Raw genomic sequence first — 19,977 nt, forward strand, 5'->3', positions numbered from 1 at the left:
CCACAGAGACCTCCACACCATCCTGGAGTGGAGCAATGATCCCAGATGGACTGGGTGTTTACAACAGCCTAGCTACCTATGGTCATTCAGGTTGTCGCCATGGGCACTGCCAGGTTAGAGAACAACCTAACCAGAGGCTTCTTCCTGCTTTCCTGCACTCTCCTTCCTTGCTGGAAGTCAATGGATGCTGTGTTTGCCGGCAGACCTCCCCCGAAAAAATAGCAATGTTAGAATTTCAGCTAGGAAAAGTTAACTATCCAATGCGTGATGTGACACACTGCACATCTGACACCAGAGCAGGGAGAACAAGTGGTGCCCCGAAAGGAAACAGGTGAGGTTCAGTGTGAAGGCTCAGAGAGCCTGAAGCAACTGCCTGTGCTCCCCTTTCCAGCCAAGGAGCTGGGTTTACTAGTGTGGGCATGTTGTGTGTACAGAATTACCACATACTGAATATTACCTTTCCCTTAGGTTTATACACTTATATAATTCTTAAGAATGAAGAGCCATGTATTAACTGTAGTACTCGGGAGGCAGAGACGGGCGACTCTGAGCTGGATGCTAGCCTGATCTTCAGAGATACTGTTTTAAAACAAAAATCAAAAAACAAAGGAACAGAAAAACAAAGAACCACACCCTACAAAAAAAAAAAAAAAACCTGAAGGCACTGGGGGGCCAAAGAGCTCAGCAGACCAAGGTGTTTGCTGTGTAAGCTGTGACTCAAGTTCAATCCCAGCACCCGTGTAAAGGCAGAAAAAGAGAATCCACTCCACAAAGAGGTCCTCTGACCTGTACCCTAGAACAACATGTGCACACACACACAGACGCACGCATGCATGCATGCACGCACGCACGCACAAACACACACGCACGCTAAGGCATTTGCAGGCATTTAAGACTGCAGGTGTCAATGAAATAGGTTAACCCATGAACATGTCCATGGCACAGGACGCTCCCTGAGTTCACCCATGTTAAAACCACACCACCTTTAGATGTGTCTGGCCCTGCCATAACAGTTCCTCAGCTTGTGTTCCCTTCAGCTGACAGTGCATCACAGAACATGCTACAGCAAATGCCGTCAACTAAGAGGGGAATGCCCACTGCCTGGTCAGGTGTGCCCCACCTACCCTGCAGCTCCTCAGTCCAGGTTCCTGTGCGGTCCTTCCTGGATGACAGGAAAATGACAAATACTATACAGCCATTTCCTTTCAGTAAAAGCAGACTCTGGAACAAAGCATCGTTCTTGCTGGACTGAACCAACAGCACAGCACCCCAGCAGTGCTATCTGTCCTAACCGTGGGGGAGGGGAAGAATGCTCTTTGCCTGACTACATCACTCATGCCCCAGAGCAGCGATTAGGCTGCCGTCTGCAAAACTCTAAGACCTCATTCCTGCTTAAGATAGAACAGTCTCTAAGTAGTCACATTGCCACCAAGCTGGCCACACCTTCAATCCCAGGACTGGGAGTCAGAGGCCAGCCTGGCCTTCAAAGCAAGTTCTAGGTTAACCAGGGCTCCAGAGTAAGACTTCTCAAAAAAAAAAATTTTTTTTTTCTTTTTACATCTCTGAAAAAGGATTTTAACAGGAATCTGCTCAAAAACATTTTCTGGCTCTTAAGACTCCTCCCCTCACCCACCCTCTCCATTACTTTTCTCCTAAAATCAGAAGAAGCTTAAGTTGGTAGTGGTGTCCAGTCAGAAAGTACTTTTCGTGAAGAGGTTTTTAGACTGATTTTCAACAGAACCAAACACATGGAACAAGCAGTATGTTATTTTCCCACAAGAGGGCGCTGCCTCTCACCATGCCAAACACACCAGGCCTCTCTAAATCCATGGAAGTACTTGACCATGTAAGGCAGCAGACTAAAGTGGGAAAATATTTTCACATTTATTTTTAGTGGTAGCCATGCTTACATTTATTTATATCCTCTCTGAAGCTGGTGGTGGTGGGGAGAATCCTTTACAACTCGCTACACAAAAGAGAACCATAGTCAAAGAAGGCTTGCTTTGTGGGAGGCAAAGGCTGCTGAGATGAGGATGCAAGGCAGGCTTCCCCAGCACAGCCAGGCCAGACCTGCCATCTCTGCAGCACAGCCAGGCCAGACCTGCCATCTCTGCAGCACAGCCAGGCTGGGGAGACAGACACCAAGCCTGCTGACCTGACATCAACATGGCTGAAGGAAAACCAGCTCCTGCCGGCTGTGCATGCACATGCACATGCGCCCAACCAAATTAGAGCTGCGTACACAAACAGCTTATCCTGGTCATCGGTGCCACCCTCCACAGTCAATCTGGAACTTTGGGTGAACTAAACCAGAAGAAAATGTCAGCTCAAAAGCTAACAAATAGGGGTTGGGGATTTAGCTCAGTGGTAGAGCGCTTGCCTAGCAACCGTAAGGCCCTGGGTTCGGTCCCCAGCTCCGGAAAAAAAGAAAAAAAAAAAAAAAAAAAAAAGCTAACAAATAATAATGACCCTACAGGGTTTAAACTAATTTTTTTATTAATCCAGCCAGATTCTATTCTATATAATTCTTAAGAAGGGGAAGACGAAGACCCCCCAATGTAGATTATTTAGGAAACATATTCTTCTATCTCTAGACAGCACAGTAAAGCATATGTTATCAAGACTATCAAATACAATGTATAGACATGGTCTAACTGAACTCAAAATCAATGCCCAAGCCTTTCCAAAAACACCACAGTGGAGACCAACCAGCATGGCACAGAGTAGGGCCAAAATGAACACCCCTTGAAGCCATATCCTTACGAATTGAGCTATTCACCAGCTTGGTTAAAAAAAAGTTTAAGAGCAAAATACCTTTTGTAGAAGTATGTAATATAAGCTCTACTGTTTTAATTTAAAACCGGCCAATTCCATTGTAGTCATGTATTTGTTTAGCAGACCCAGCCTACAGCAATCACTAGAGAAGCTGCCGTGGAGGGAAGGCTGCATTGCTGTCCACACAAATATCAGCCATCAACACCAGAGCTCACTCACTGGCTAAGAACTTGTACTCTTCAGATGGGTACAATTATCCTTTTATCTTGAGGTATATTTCCTAGACCAACAGATAGCAGACATTAAGCTCTAAGAAACACTTATCAAACAAGGAGATAAAAGCCTGCACAGGTAAAAGACATTGAGCTTCAAACTGGGACAAATGGCTGAGGTGCCTCTTTAATAATCAAAGCAGACCTGGCCTCCAGGTTCCCCCAGCATCCCTCAAGTCCTACCTCCTCTCCCACAGGGCCCAGCCCAACCTATTCATGTCCACTATGAACTCTCCCAGATGTTTCTGCTTCTAGCCATGGGATCCCACATATCTATAATGAAGTTTCTCCTCTGCCTAACTTAGAAGCAGCTATGGCCTTTCCTTTTTATTTCCTTTTTTTCATTAAATACCAAATATGCTGGGTTTTAATATTTAATTGCATAGAGGAAGTAACAAAGGCCTTGTGTTTCTGAGAACCAGGGAAAATGAACTATCAGGTGCTTTTCTGCCCTAAGTAAATTAATAGTGCTCTCTCAATCAACATACCAAATGGGTACCCTCTCCTGGGTCTCCATTCTGCTCCCTGTCCTAGAACCTCCACTGGCTAACACTGGGGAAATGTCAGCCCAGAAAAACCCTTAACAGAGCACATAAAGGTGAAGTGAATTCTGAGCCTTGACCTCTACCTGAGATGCCTCCTCCTCTCCAGCCTCGCCAGGATGTGAGAACACAGGCTCCCACAGTGAACAGGAGTCACTGACTGGGAAAGCTGGGTTGTCTGTGCTTCATGGGATCCTCCAAAAGAAGGGGATAGAGAGGTGTCCTCCTAATAAGGAGGTGGTACTACTAAGGAGACCCCCTACTCTGTTGCCAGACCCTATGTGGGAGAGCTGCTTATAAGAAGTCTTTCTACTGGGAAAAGATGGTGGTCTAGAGTCTGCAATCACCAACCCTAGGATCCTGGTCCAGGCAGTGCTCACAGGGCACAGTAGCACTCCAAGCCCACAATACAAGCCTGCGCAGACAGAGAATGTGCAAATGGGGGAGACAGGAACAAGGAAGGAGATCTGGATGAATATGACATGGAAACAACACACTGACTTCCAGGGGTAAACGCATTGGGGTGAAGAGCTCAAACAATCAAAGACGCCAAGTGAAGCCCAGCTTCTGGAACCTTCAAGCAGCCTGGCTTCCAGAGCAAGCACAATGACAGCTGTTCAAAGCTCGGCAGAGGACCATTGTGGGAAGGCCCTGTGTGCACTCTTTCCTGTGACCCAGATCACCATCTTCAGTGATCTATCATCACGCTGTGTCCTTTTTGGTTTCAAAATGTCTCATTTGAAAAAAAACTTTGGCCACAAATAAAATTACCAGTAATGCTGAAACATGAGGAGAAAACGGTATTCTCTTTGAACCTGCTCTATTTTATGACGTGGAAAAATACTGTGCATCACCATAGCGAGCTCTATTTCTATATTTAAAAAACCATTCCTGTGGGTGTGTGGGTGCATCTGTGTACGTGTATGGGGAAGTGTAGACACCTGTACAGCACAGCACACGTGGGAGCCAGAGAACAACTCGCTGGCTCTCCTTGCACCTTGTGCAGCCCGGGGAATGAACTCAGGTCACTGTTTGCAGCAAGCTCCCTTCTCTGCAGAGCCACCTCAGTGCCATACAACTGTCTTTTTTAATTTGATCTTTCCAGTGATCTAATACTTCAGAATCACTGATACAGGCTTATTACTAACTCTAACTCCTCTTAAGATACATTAATATCTTTAGATATAAAGCTAAAAATATCTTTAGATATAAATAAAACTTTAGATTTCAAAATTTTGAATTACCATTTTATCATTTCTACTATAGAAAAAAGAAACCCATCCAGGAAGTTATAAAGTCACCCAGTATGTATTAACCTATGAGAAAGGCAGACAAGCTCTTTCTTGTTTCACATAAATACCTTTAAATGTGGTTCCAATTTCTCTTTTTTTAAAACTGCTCATTTCTTTCAAATTACTTCCAAAACTGAAGGTCTCTGATGTTAGTGGTGTGCACACTTCAAGCTCATGAGCCTTCCTCTCCTGGGAAGTGACTTTTGTATACAAATCATGGAAAGCTCCTTAGTCAGAGCTGGGCATGATTAAAAGGGCCACATTCAAACGCTCTACCTTAGCGAGCAAAGCAGAAGCAGATGTCCAGGGCTGCGTTTGTGTATGTTCTGGAAATGAGCTGAAGCTACACATGGGCATCTCATCAGGGCAGTCAAAGACGCCCAAACACTCAGTGCGGTTAGTATCAACAACTTCAGAAGGGGAAACCTTTAAACTCACAGTTGGATGTCGTATGCTGCAGTACTGACTCTTTACAATCTAAAGAGACAGTTTTTAACTTGAGCAGATCACAGGCAGCAGCCTAGAATCTGCACAGCGCAGGCATCAGGCACTGCCCCCGTGCGGGATCGGGAAAGGGCTGCAGCAGCACTCTGTCCATTACTGCCTGCACAAGAAAACCCAGGCTCCGGGTAGCCTTTCCTCCGTTCTTCTTTTGATCTTGTTTTTCTGAGATGGGGTTTCCCCATGCTGCCCATGCCGGTGTTAAACTCCCAGGCACAAGGGACCATGGTCCCTCAGCCTCTTCATTTCTGCCTTCGAAAACATCACCATCAGCAACAAAAACAGCAAAAGAGAACAACATCGTCCAGCAAAGCATCCCTAGAAAGTTCCCTCCCTCAGGCAACAGGAAGGTGCCTCTTGCTAGGCTGGCGAGACACAGATGAGCACCCTGCTGCCCCAACTGACTGAGAAAATGGAGGAGAGGCTGGGACACAGGGACCGGGGAAGAGGGTTTCTGACGGCACATTGTGTTCTGTGACTGCTCAACTCCAGCAGGAAGGACCCTACCTCCTTGAGAGGTAGAAGCCCTAGCTGCACTCCACTTCAACGCCTTCCCCTTAAATAGGAAGCCAGGTTTGCAAGGTGAATACAATCTAAAGAGGCAACGAACCTGAGTGGAGATATTTATTTATACAGAAATATCAGACCCCCCACTAATGGTTTCTTTAAGCAATAATGTACCTAAACCAAGTCTTACAAACATTTTCCAAAAGGCATCAACAAAATAACCGACATGTTTACATGTACATGGTTCCTATGGCAACTGTGCTGTGAACCTAAGCTGCACTGACAGATTTTTACAACAAATCTTTGTTTCTAGAGTTATTCTGACAATGTCACTTCAATTATACAAACATGTCAAAGCATTCAGCCAAGTATGCAATACACCACGGGTCAAATAAGTCTCTTCAATACATGGTGAAATACAGTTCCTAAGAATGAGCAAACACAGCAAGTCAACAAGAGTGAAACACATGCCATCTAACAGTCCAGCAGAGGCTGAGCGAGCCCTAAAGCAGCCACAAGTCACTCTGAACTGAACCGCTTACAACAAACCCACCTGCAGTGACAGAGAACCTCCACGAGGTGGAGTGAAAAGACTCAAACTTACATTTCAAATTCTTGGTTTTCACTCTCAACTATTTCACACCTGCCCTGTTTCTGACAGGTCCTGGCTACCTACTTTCTCAAAGTTACTAATGCAGTTATTTTGTTTCTTATAAAAAGTAAACAGCAGGATGGAAGTGAACCTAACCATGTAAAGTGTGTTGCTCACTATACACTCACTCCAAGCTGAGGACACAGGTCTGTACCTGCTTGCAGGACAACCAGGAAACCGAGTTCGGTTCTAACACTCATGCAGCAAGCTGAGTGTGGTCTCACACACCCTGCCATCCCAACACTGAGGGTGGAAAGAGGTTTCAGGACCTCCGAGGCTTGCACAGACAAAATAAACCAACCATGCTCTGGGTTCAGGGAGAGAGTAAGGTTGGAGTTAAGATGCTTGATGCCCTCTGGTCTCTGTGTGTGCTCAGGAACTGTGCATGAAGGATTGAAAAGTTTCTGAGAAAGAGAGGGAAAGTCAGCAAGAAAAGAGCAAGCTTGCTAGCTCAGCATAAAGACCTACACAGTTCAACATAAATATATTACAGCCAGTTAAGTAAGATGGGGTCGGGGAGACACACAACTTCAACTGAGGGTCCCACTGCCTACAGAAGGCTCATGAATTCCTTTTTTCCAAGTTGCCATCAATATGTTTATTTGAGTCAACTTGACTGTTCAGAGCAAGACTTCACACAGGTAACCAGATATGACAGGGTCTACGGCTATCAATAAAAATCTGTGAGACTATGACCCAGACCATGAAAGTAGTTTTACTGTAGAACCATGAAGGCAGAGAGCACTGCCAGTCAAGAGTCCTAGCACAGGGGGCTGGAGAGGTCCTGAGCTTAATTCTCAGCAACCACGTGGTGGTTCACAACCATCTATAACAGGATCTGATGCCTTCTTAAGTCTGATGCTGTCTTCTGTCATGCAAGCATACAAACAGTGTTCATATACAGAAATTTTTAAAAAAAAAATCTAAAAGAGTTGGGCTAGACTCAAAGGTGCTTCTTTACAAAGCAGGTAGTAAGACTTGGCTCTGGGCTGCTGGGCTCACATGGGGCAGTAGAGACTGCCTACTGCGTGCAGTAACCCCTGTCCCATCTCATACCCATCTTACTGGCTTGTGATCCTAACATCACTCCATCCTCAGAGAAGCAAGTTTTCAGCACTAAGAACTGGTAACTGGCATGATACGCACTCTAAAGACAGCTTTGTTTGTCCATCGAGTCCTCTGACCTCCATGTGTGCTGTGGCAATCTGCTTACACATGCACACACAAACGCACACACAAAATTTAAGAAGCAAAAAAAACCCGAAGTCAATAGAGCTTGCTAGCTGGTTAAAGCATTTCTTTTTTTTTTTTTTTTTTTTTTTTTTTTTGGTTCTTTTTTTCGGAGCTGGGGACCGAACCCAGGGCCTTGCACTTCCTAGGCAAGCGCTCTAACCACTGAGCTAAATCCCTAGCCCCAGTTAAAGCATTTCTAACAGGCTAGCCTTAACTGAGCTCACAAACCTCATGTTAGAAAGACGTTTACTTTCTTACTCTTACGTGGGAAGTAAAAGGAATCTGTGTGACTCCAAGCAGAAAACAGAACACTTTTAGAAACACTTCTTGAGCAAACACTCTCCAACATAGGCACGGTATTCTCCCCTTTCTTAAAGGGCCCATCTACAACACCGAAGAGACCCACTCTCTTCCTCCAGGGCCTCTGTAGCCCAGAGCAGACCTGAGCTCCAGGACCATACATTCTTCAGTGTAGAATCACAGACCACATAGAAGACAGAACTGAGAGCTGTGAAAGGGACATCAAGATGCCATCAAGTAGTACTCACTGCTGGTTCAACCTGACTTCGATCTGCAATGTCTATGTGGACAATTTCAACGGTTTTCCACGTGTTTGGATCTAAACCGTGAACCTGTGAGAAACAGAAAACGTCAGTGTGTTCATCATCAGGAAAGTACTACACTCCATACCCATTCCTTAGGACATCTGGACAACGTTTACTCTTTCTATAGCTTCCCTAGTGAGGGGTGGATGTATACATGAAACCTATGTCTGGGCTACTTTATAGCAGTACTAATAGGTCATTCATGTAACAAAATGTATCTTCCCTGTCTATTGCAAATGATACAAGCTTGTAAACCTTAAATCCTATGCTAGCAAAGGCAACATGACAACCAGACTTTCAAAGCTACATTAGGGGCTGCAGAGACTGCTCAGTGGTTAGGAACACTAACTGCTCTTATAGAGAGCATCAGAGTTCAGTTCCTAGCATTCATGCTAGTTAGGCCATAGCTGCAGGGGACAAGGGAGGCTCTGACCTCCTCTGGTACCCACACTCATGTGTACCCCAGCCCTTCCTAAAGAAACTACTTTTAAAGATCTTTTAAAAAGGAGGATTTAGCTGGCTGATAGTGCCTCATGTCTTTAATCCCAGCACGTGGGAAGCAGAGGTCATCAAACAGATCTGAGTTCAAGGCCAGTCTGGTCTTCAGAGTGAATTCCAGGACAACTAGGGTCGCACAGAAAAACCCTGTCTCAAACCACCCCACAACACTCCAAAGAGAAGGATTTGCCTATTCTACAGCTCGTTTTCAGTGTTCACTTCTTGACACTACTTACTCAGTGATTTCTCAAACCATGTAAACTGTTTTAAAGCAGTAGATAAGCCCATCTGAACGCTGGGAACGGCAGGGTGAGTCACACAGAAGTTAAGACATCCTTTCACTTAGACCATTGTTTTAAAGAATTTCTATGAAAAACAGGGTCTGTCACAAGATCAGCTGACAAGTACACACATTTGAATTTTGGTTCCATGAATGGGAACCACTGACGAACCAGCACAGCGGCAGAGCAGCTGAACTAGAAATCACTTAGCCCTTCACTAAGTCACACTTCTGGAGAGCAGTGGCCCTCCATGTGGGTGCAGCAGAAGGCAGGCTGTTGGGCAGCCTGAGCGTATGGAGTCTATGGCTTCTAGATGCTGGTGCTCCAGGTCCACAGACACATTGAGACCACGGGGTAAGGGCACTGAAGGAAGCCTTCTTGGCTACTTTCCAGTGTCTTGGCAGGTGTTCTTGACGCCCAGGTCTGAATGTGTGCTACCTTATCATAATGTGGTCAGGAGCTTGTAAACATTCTCTGTAAACAAGGCACCTACCCATCCCTGCCTTTGGTCATTTCCCTGACATCACTCTGGCCCAGAAGTGAAGTGGCAGTAAACATCAGTGCAATCAATTCTGCTAAATACAACTGCTCTGGTGAGCACACGGAAACAATCTAAAACACCAGGTAAGAATGGACTGCAGCCTTCTCCTTGCTCCAAACAAGAGCTGCTGATAAAAACAACTTCCATCTCCATAGCCTTCATCACTTGAGTGCAAAGCTGGGACCATCCTGATGGTGCCAGAGCCTTGTGCACGCTGACCACGCATTCTACAAAGCAGCCATGCCCCAGCCTTTGGAGTGTAAACTTACATTTTCTAATGTTCCCAAGTCAGGTTTGTGCCATGTTTCGATTTTGATGAAGAAGTCATCTTTCATGTACTCATTCTGCAGAAAACACAAGAATGTGACCCACCCTTCACAGTTCTGTAGGAATCTCCTTAGCACAGCACCCCAGTGTGGATCTCTTTCCAAACTCAGAGCCATTAGCCTCTGTTCCCCATGTCATTTTAGAGTGTGTGTGTGTGTGTGTGTGTGTGTGTGTGTGTGTCTGTCTGTGTGTGTGTCTGTCTCTGTGTGTGTGTGTCTGTGTCTCTCTCTGTGTGTGTGTGTGTGTGTGTGTGTGTGTGTGTGTGTGTGTGTGTGTGTGTATTGCCTACATCCATGTATATGGGCTCAGGTGTGTTTGTACCTATGAAGTCAGAAGAGAGTATCAGATTCCCTGGAACTTGATTTAAGGATGGTTGTGGTTCTAGGAACCAAACCTGTGTCCTGTGGAAGAGCAGCCTAAGCTCTTAATGGTCAAGCTGAATTTCCAGCCCCAGCTCCTGATTTTTAAAAACTTGCTGAGTACAGCAAATGATGCTTTTGTATATTTCAAGCACTCCCACTTGTCATGCAGCACAGGGGCAGAAACAAACATGAGGTTTGCTAAGCAATTCTACATTTAGAGGAAGTAGCAAAAGCAAAATAAAAACAGTAAGCAGTGTGGAACAAACCTGGGAGCTGTGAGTCCAGGAAATCTGAGGTGGGTGTGGCAGGGGAGGACAAGGGAGAGGCCGTAAAGCAATGGGAGTTCAAGGCAAAGGCCAGCAGCAGTCGGGAATCAGCAAAATATAAAAGCAAAGTTAAAAGAAGAGGGTGTACTACTCACCGTTACAACTGAGGCAGAGAGGTGAGGCGGCACCGAAACAGGAAAAACTTCAGTTAGAAGGAGTCAAGACAGCCTATCCCAGTACCTTAAGTCAGGTGGACTAAGCTATTCCAAACATGTAACATTTAGTAGCTTATGTCTTCAAAATGGTCTCTACACAAGTGACACATACCAAGAGAGCCTCAGTTTAGGTTGTGAAGTACAAAGGCAGTATGCAGAATACTCTATCTTAATTTAAAATAATGCAGTGAGAGCATCTCAATAGCCTGACAGCATTTACGACACTCGCTTGGCAAATAAATCTGCAACTCCCTCCCAGAGTGCCTCGCCTCTGAGTGCATGTGTTCACCCCAAAGCCGGCATTAGCTGGACCACCGTATGGCTGACATCTGGGAGTGAACCTAGGGGTACACATAGGTCTGGGGAGGAAAATCTGGGGCTCCCTGGCCATCACCCAAGCAGTGAAGGTTTGTTTGATCTAAGCCTGAGAGACTGGGGCATGTAGTGTCCCTCTCCTCATCCTAAGGCAGGGTGCAATACTGTGGGGCCAGCTTACTTGTTCTGCAGTAGGGGTAAGCATTCCAGGCTTTCTCATGGAACACCAAGGAGCCCTCGGGAGCAATCATCCTCACGAACGCAGGGACTTTGCTGTGAGGAGAAAGAGACGGGTATCTTCAACTGCATCATCAATTCTGTTTCTATCCAAGATGTCATCACATGATAAGCTACATGGCACTAACAGTTCATTTCATCACCAAAGCAATCAAGTGGCAAATTAATGTTTAAAAAGTGATCAAGGAAGTTAGCTATGTAAGGGGTCACTGCTCATTTATGTTTTGGTAGAACTGAAGATGGCTTTATACATGGTAGGCAAGTCCTGTACCACTAAGCGTCACTACCACCCTCTTAAAGAAAATCACGCATGTGTGTGTGTGTGTGCAGTGCATCACTGTTCATGTGAGGTCAGCAGGCAAATCTGACCCTTAAGGTGAAGCTAGTCCACGCACTGCACACTGCCACAACCCTGGCATTCACACAGTTGAGGTCCACCTGCCAGAAGGATGCCATGAATACACGGCTGTGTCTAGACAACAGTCACATAATGCGGTGACACAGCAGACCTCAGAACGGCACCAATGTGTAGGAGAGGTAAAGCACACCCACATCAGATGCTTTTAGGAAAGCAAGGGTGGGACTCATGCCTGTCACACCAGCACTCAGGAGGCTGAGAAAGGAGATCTCCTGAGCCTGGGGTTAGAGTGAAGCCTGTCTCATTTAAGAAAAACAAAGCGCTGGGCATGGCTGGGCACGGTACACACACCTATAATCCCAGCATTGGGAGGCAGAATCTGTGAGTTCAAGGCTAGACAGGATGAATGAGTTGCAGGTAAGTCAGACCTATCTTACAGAAAGAAAGAAAAGGAAGGAACAGAGAGAGAATGGGTGGGGGGTGGGGGGTGGGGAGCAAGCCAGGTAGGGGACAATAGTGACTCACACCTTTAATCCTGGCACTTGAGAGGCAGGTAGATCTCGAGTTCAAGGCCAACCTGGTCTAGAGTGAGTTCCAGGATAGCCAAAGATACACAGAAAAGCCTTGCCTTGAAAACCCCACAAGAAAGAAATTCTGTAAATTCAAGAAATGGCTGTCACTAGCCACCTCAAATGTGATCAGAGGAAAAAGGTTAAATATATGACTGATGCCACAAGCTTGTGAAAACTCCTATCCATCAGCAACCCCAAAGGCAACTGCATCTACTCTCAACCAGAAAACACCAGTCACTGACAAGTAGGAAGACTGGCATTTGCAGTTTACACAGAAATACAAGTGAGCTGCACATGCTGTGAGCAGAGACAACTGTAAGGAGCAGCTCCTTACAGACTAAATTCAACTCCCAAACCCCAACCTCCAACCCTGGGCCAGCACTGGGCACAGTGCAGCAACTCTACAACGCAAGTTCTGTTTCAGCATCTGAGTTGTCTAGTAATTAAGACGCTAAAATAAATCACGTAAGTCACCACGTTGTATCCTCCCCCCAACTCCAAGAATTTTATATATCCTTTCTGTATCACAGCAAACTTCAAGCTTATTTGTTCAATAAGATAAAGAACAAAGTTAAGGAAGCTTGGGAGCCAGGGAGGATTTCTGACTGCAGTGAGTGAGGAGCTGGCAGGAGCAAGCCCTCAGTACAGAGCAGGAGGCTAAACAAAGCAACCAGAAAGCTATGCAGCACAGGTCGGGGGAGCCCCAGTGCTAGGTCCAGAGGACATGACATGGGGACATGGCTTGCAAGTTTCACTACTCAGACAGTTACATCACAGGGGAAAAGGTATTTTGAGTAGTAGAGTAAGTGGCAATCCTAGGACAGTCATATTTTCCATGTGCCTTCACGCCCTTCAAAATTGGCAATGAACGATGGCCAATTCTGAGTGCTTACTCTTTAAAAACTGTAATTGTCATGTATGTGAGTGTCATGTATGTGAGCACTCTGTTTGCCTGTACACCCGCGTGCCAAAAGAGGGCATCGGATCCCATTACAGATGATGTGAACCACCACATGGTTGCTAAGAATTGAACTCAGGACCTCTGAGTTGCTGGCAGTGCTCTTAACTCCTGAGCCATTTCTCCAGGCTCGAAGAACTAGAACCAAGTTTCTTTATTTTGTGTAATTAGAACGAGCTACAGGATTCGAGTTTCATCCCAGAGTATGGCAAACACTTGCCAGTAGTTCAGTCAGTCAACTTAGAAAAAAGGGCTGACAAGACCCCTGTAGATCACATCAGACAGAGTTTATCCCATTCGGCCAAATGGGGGAAAAGCTAATTACCTATAACCAGTATCAGACCTGCTGACTCCCCAGTGTGCACTCAAGGCCAGAGGATGCCAAGTGCTCTGTCCAATGACTCTCAACCTCGTCACTGTCACCAAACCCAGAGCTGTACTGGATGCCAGCAAGCCCCTGTCATCTTCCCATCTGAGGTATTACAGGTATGCACAGCCACATTCAGTCTTTACGTGGGTTTTGGGGATTTGAACTTAGATCCTCATTCTGCAAGTGCTATTACCCCCTGCGTCATCACCCCAGGCCCACTTTTAGTATTTCTCTATCCGAATCTCAACTGTCCCCTATCAGATTTCCAAGACTGATTCTACCACTTAAGTTCCTTCTTAAAAAATCTCAAGTTAATAAAATTCCCATCTTTGCTAGGTGCTCCAAACTTACTACCCTTCTGCACCAGCATGAGAACACTCAAGAGTAATCTGGCTTCATGTGTCCAGTAACGATTGAATCTGGAGAAATATGCATGTGGAATAAACAAACTAATTCAAATCCAGCTTTTCAGAAGAGAGATCTTCATGAGTGGGCATCTTCCACACTCTTAACAAGGCGGTTGGCTGCATGGCCACCATTTTTCCTCTCTGAGAAGCCACTTTGACGAATGAAAATCACCTTGTGAGTTTAAGGAGCCTGAGAAAAAGCAGTGATAGTAAACAGATTACAACATGGAGCTAGGCCTTCAAGGTGCACACAGGAGACATTCCTGCTGTCTCCTCCGCTAAGCAGTCAAAGGATGGTGATTCCTTCTGCTGTTCTTAGCAGGCCTCACATCAAGGTACCCCGTGCAGATCTGATGAAGACCAGCACTCCCACAGCATGAAGCTCCTTTCAGAAGGCAGGCCCCGCCTCCCACTTTAGAGTATCTGACCTAGGGATCGAAGTCAAGTGCAGAGCTCTATCCTACTACACTGAAAGGAGGTCCTATTAAGATCCAGTCACAATGGAATGATGGCTGTTACCCCTCTGTTCCCAGCCAGGGCAACTGGAGAACAAAAACGCTAAGATTTTTGTCCGCACACATGTGGGTGCAGGTGCCTTCAGAACACCTGAAGCATTCTGGCCTCTCCAGCCTGGGGAAGGCAACCGTCACAGGAAGAGTAAAGCACACATGTGGCTCGGAGACTGCCACCACCTTGCTGGGAGCAGAAAGAGCAGCATAAGACAAACCCAGACCTGTCTCACAGCTCAGCTCAGCTCAGCTCAGCTCAGCACAGGACAAGTGTGGATGGTGCTGAAGAGGAGAGTGAGCACAGATCAGTGAGGCCCAAGCCTCCACAGTTCCCGCATGGAAAAGCACGGCAGACAGGGCTGGCTGGTGAGCTGTGGGCAGACAGACTAGGCAGACCGCTTGCCTACAGGCTAGAGTGTGAGGTTCATTCTTGGTCATCTGGAAGCAGCTGAAAGCTTTGAGAACAATAACACAACCTTTAAGATTACTCTGACTCGGGGTTGGGGATTTAGCTCAGTGGTAGAGCGCTTGCCTAGGAAGCGCAAGGCCCTAGGTTCGGTCCCCAGCTCCAAAAAAAAAAAAAAAAAGAAAAGAAAAAAAAAAGATTACTCTGACTCTGTGTGTGAATTAAACACAAGTGGGGGAGTGGGCAGATGGCGTCAAAATCATTTCCAAGTGGACTTAATGGTGAAGGGTGGAGTCTACCAGTGACTTGGGATAAGCATAAACCAATGAATTGGAACTTCATAAAACAATAAATTTTTCTGGCTTCAAAAGGCACTGTTTAAAAAATAAAAATTTACCCAGGACAGTCAGGACTACACAGAGAAACCGTGTCTCACCTCTGATAGGGTCCTAACACACAGAGTTCTGTACAGTAAGGGAAGGTGAGACAGGGCAGTAGAGCTTACAGTTCCCAAACCCAAGAGGCCAGGGAAGGAGAATCACAAGTGTGAGCCTGAGCTGCACGGAGAATCCGACAAAAAAAAAAAAAAAAAATCAAGAAAACAAAGAAACAAAACAGAAGATTTGAACACTATTTATGCAGTAGTATATATGCAAAGTCCATAGAATTGATAAGGAAATTCCAACATCCTTATCAATACCTCAAAACCAAAAGCAGGTGTTCTTCATTTGCAAATGGCCATCAGCAGTAAGCCAAGGGGTCTGGACTTTGGTTACTCTGGGTCAAGTGAAACCCAGAATTTCACAAATTTGGTAAAGTAAGGTGTTGGTGGTCTTAGCCAAACGTGCAATTCTACTGATGGTTAAGTGGGGACAGGGTGCATAACTTGGCTTAAATAGTTAAATGCTACCCTTGCAAATTCAGCTACTTCCTTAGGTGCAGAGTTGAAGATGCTCCAGGGACAGCGGGCACCATCTACAATGCTCACACAGTGCCCTCAAGGAAGTGGACCCTGACGGCCTTAGTTGCTAAGTGATCTGTGTCCCTCTGTAATGTAGCTACCTGGTGGCTAATCAGCAGTCAGTGTGACACTAATAAGGTGGAGAGTTTGCCCTTGTCCCCCAGCAGCAACAGCAGCAGGGCCCCTGTCTGGTCACTCTCATCTTGCCCCGTCAATGCTGCCCTCTCTCCCTTTCTCCTTTCCTGCTCTCCTGTGTTTCTGTTCACAGCTACCATCTTCAGTCAGGGCTTGAACGGCCTGCTAAGAATGAGCACGAGAGTCCAGCAGCCGCCACCATCCCCTTGGTCACCTTCTGCTCCTTCTCGAGGACCTCAGTGGGTTCCCGACTGGGTTCCTCAGGCCTTGCACTTCACACTCTGACCCAGTCTCTGTCATTTACTGACCACAGCAAGGGTGCATCTGTCTTCCTGTGTGAAACTCATAAACTGCCTACCTCAGGACGGTACACAGAAAGGGTGCTGTGGAGCCTGCAGGGACCCTGCACTGCAGTATGAACCACGTCCCAGTAAGCTGTTAACCAACAGTGTTACCTGCAGGGACCTATTTATAGCTCTTCAACTAAGAGTCACTACTACTGTCTGGAGGGTTACCTATATCAGACGTTTCCAAAAACCCTTTTAGCAATCTCCTTTCCCATAAAAATGAAACCACCTACATCTCAGCAGGAAACGATCAACATTTCTAACATTTTAATGACTTTCTAGGCTTCTTGTTTGATTAGATTTTGAAAACATGGAACTCGGTATGAATACCTAATGACCCAGTAATAGACCTTTTCTATATAAGGTGCTGTTTCTTCATTATCTGAACCTTTAGGTTTCAAACAAAGGATGTTACACATCTTTAAAAAAGATATTACACATTTTTAAAGGTTGGTTTTTGTCAACTTGATACAAGCTAGTCAGGTGGAAAGAACTTTTAAGAAAAGGCCTCAACCAAGGCCTACAGGCAAGTTTGTAAGGATATCTTCTTGATTAATGATGGTGAAGGGAGACCTACCCTGGGCAGGTGGTCTTGGGTAGTTAAGAAGGCAGGCTGAGCAGCCATGGGAGCGGGTGGGAGAGTGGTGGGTGCTCCTCCATGGTCTGTGCCTCAGTTCTAGCTCCAGGTTCCTGCTCTGGCTTGCCTGAAGATGGGCTGTGACTTGTAAGGCAAACGAACACTTTCCTCACCAAGTTGGTTTTGGTCATGGAGTTTTGTCACAGCAATGAAACAAGCTAATGCTTTTACATTTGGAATATTAATCTATAAAGGACCTCACAGACCAATACAGAATTTCCTACATCAAACCCTTTGGCTTATTTTAGAACTCCCAGAAAGAGTCCACTGCTTTCAATAAAGAACTTCTAGCTGTTTGTAAAATTCAAGAAATGGGTAAATAAAATTTTTTAGTGGAAAAGAGGCTGCAGAAATGGCTCAGTGGTTGAGAGTGCTTGCCAAAGTTCAGCACACACACAGGACGGTTCGCTATAGTCTGCAACCCTCTTCTACCCTCCAAAGGCAACTCCACTCTTATGACATACAACACACACGTACACATACATGGAAATATGACCTTAAAAAAGAAAATGATGATAAAGTTTAAGCTTAATCATGTGAAGTCGTCTACACTGCAGGAACGTAAGTCAGAGTTATATCTATAGCAGGAGGCCCTCCCAAGCTTAGCACACAAAGAGGTAGTCAGAGCCATCTCTAGTCTCTAGAATGCATTTCTTACTAAAAATATCTACAGAAAATCAGAGACAAGGCTGTCAGGCTTAAAAAGAGCACACAAACGAACTCAAACAAAACAGAAGGAAAAATAAACATTGGCGTGTGAGGACCATCAGGCACAGATCCCGACCAGCAGCCAGCAGCAGCTGCATCCAGCCACCCCACAATGAAACACAAGTGGAAGTGTGGTCCATCTGCCTGTGAGACTAGCAAAACTTCAAACAGAAAAATGAGGAAAATCAATAGTATGGAACTGTGGAAGATTGTTTGAATGGCCGTGGCTCTCCAGCAGTCCCTTTGTCCTAAAAAGTACGGCCCTTGGGACAAGTCAGAGTGTTCCATAGCCACGAAAACATACTCAACGATAAATGACCCAAAATGTGTGAATGCTCTTCATTCCCTATCCTGTAGAGAACAATTAAGTAAACTAGAGGCACACCAGGAAATTTTACTCGGCTTAAAGAAAAAAAAAAAAACAGGCAAGGCTGCGGGGTTTACTCAATTGGTAGAGTTCTTGTCTTGTAAGCACGAGGCCCTTTTGTTCAATCCCCAAAACCACGTCTAAGTGCTGGGCTCAGTGACCTACACCCACAATCCCAGTGCCAGTCAGTCTGGTGTAGCTAGTAAGCTCCAGGTCAATAGGAGCCTATCTCAGAGGGAACCTTCGTCCTGAGCACAGGAGCTGAGGCTCCCACACAGACATTTAAAAAAAAAAAAAAGACTCCTACAGATATCAAATAAAAACACGAGTGAGCTAGGACCTGGAAGGATAACCCTTGAAGTATTTCAAGTGTGCATGTGTGCACATACTACACGCATGCCTGGTACTCATAGTGGTGAGAAGTACCTGATATCTGTGGTGCTAGATCCTGTTGAGAGATAATGAGCTCTATGTGGGCGCTAGGAACCAAACCTGGGCCCTCTGCAAGAGTGGCAGAACCTGACTGCTAACCACCCTCTCCAGACTGAGGATGAAGGTTTAATTTTATAGTCTTCCCTAGTGTTTGAACTTCTGTTACAGGCAGACGTATTGCTTTCATAATTTAGTATAAAAACAAGGGGGCCCACAACAAAGCATAACACATGGTCATGGAATATTACAGTTCATGGGGCCTACTGATAAGGAGACGCCCAGACAGACAGATGTGCAGGCCAAGGTGGAGCCCACTTGCCTCTTCAGGTGGTAGATTTTGTGTGTGTACTGTCCCTTCTCGCCATCATTTTCATAAGGTTCATTCTTCAAGACTTCGATTCCTTCTCCACCACCAGTTTCATTCTTACTCGCTTCTGCAACAGAGTAAAGCTGTCCAACCTGATACTGAAATTCCAAAGAGCAGAGTTTTACTAAGTCAATAGAAGCTGCAGAAATTTCCCATGCTAAAACCATAACAAAGATGATACAGAAAACTCCACACAAACCATTCAGTACATGTTCTACATGAAAACAGAACTCAAGTGACAAATGCTGGATGATCACAGGATTTCCAGTGTTCACAAACAAGATAGTCACTAACATTTTATTTGTAAAATAATGTATCAGGAAAATGCCAGCACTTAGTTTAACTTCTGAATGATGAATTTGTACTCTGAGACATTTTTATTTCTCTTATGTCTTAAGAGTGTAACCTTAAGGCAGGGCAACAGCTAGCTCTCCATTCTCAGTACCGAAATATGCTAGGGAAAACCTCCAGAGCTTTTAGCACAGCGAAGACAGAGTGCTGGTATCCAAGATCAGAGCTTCTAATAAAATTCTCCAATGAACACAAACTTTCTGGAAATATAAGCATTAAGTATTAGCACGAAAGGCTGGTGAGTGCCCAGTCGTTCCTATTTCATAGGGAACCAGAGCTCTCAGTGGTAGGGCAGTTCCCGTGAGTCAGCAGTACCAAACTGTGGCATTGTCACCACAAGGAACAAACTGAGGCTCCAATGGCCCTGCTTGTTCTAGGGACCAACCATGAGACTATTGCCAATCTATAATTTGACTGTCAGCCTGAAGAAGCATTTTTCTTCTTTATAATCTTGTTTTCAAAGAAAAGGCACAAAATTTTATCTCTAAAAACTCATAATTCAAAGCTAAAATTTTAATTGAGAGAATAAAAGCTTTGTCATAATCCCAGAAAATATTCTATCTAAAAAGCTCATGGATGCAACAGTATCATGCTAGTTAACTTAATAGTCTCCTTTCCTCCCCCAACCCCTTACACACACACACACACACACACACACACACACAGCATCG

The 19,977-nt window shown here is 45.3% G+C and overlaps 1 protein-coding gene across 4 annotated transcripts in view; it reads right to left on the bottom strand.

Moving 5' to 3' along the window:
- Window positions 1-19,977, bottom strand: part of Pitpnb (phosphatidylinositol transfer protein, beta) — a 49,054-nt gene that overhangs the window by 23,413 nt on the left and 5,664 nt on the right. For 2 of the 4 annotated variants that reach the window (XM_006249522.5, NM_053742.2), the window contains exons 3-7: window positions 18,908-19,053; window positions 11,366-11,457; window positions 10,810-10,817; window positions 9,969-10,043; window positions 8,323-8,406 (exon numbers count right to left, since the gene is read on the bottom strand). In XM_006249522.5, coding sequence (XP_006249584.1) covers window positions 8,323-8,406; window positions 9,969-10,043; window positions 10,810-10,817; window positions 11,366-11,457; window positions 18,908-19,053 — 405 coding nt within the window. Of the gene's footprint in view, window positions 1-8,322; window positions 8,407-9,968; window positions 11,458-18,907; window positions 19,054-19,977 lie in introns of those variants that run through there. The other 2 variants (XM_063270991.1, XM_063270992.1) reach the window with 2 other exon arrangements.

This window comes from Rattus norvegicus, chromosome 12 (genome assembly GCF_036323735.1).
Source record: "Rattus norvegicus strain BN/NHsdMcwi chromosome 12, GRCr8, whole genome shotgun sequence".
NCBI lineage: Eukaryota > Metazoa > Chordata > Mammalia > Rodentia > Muridae > Rattus > Rattus norvegicus.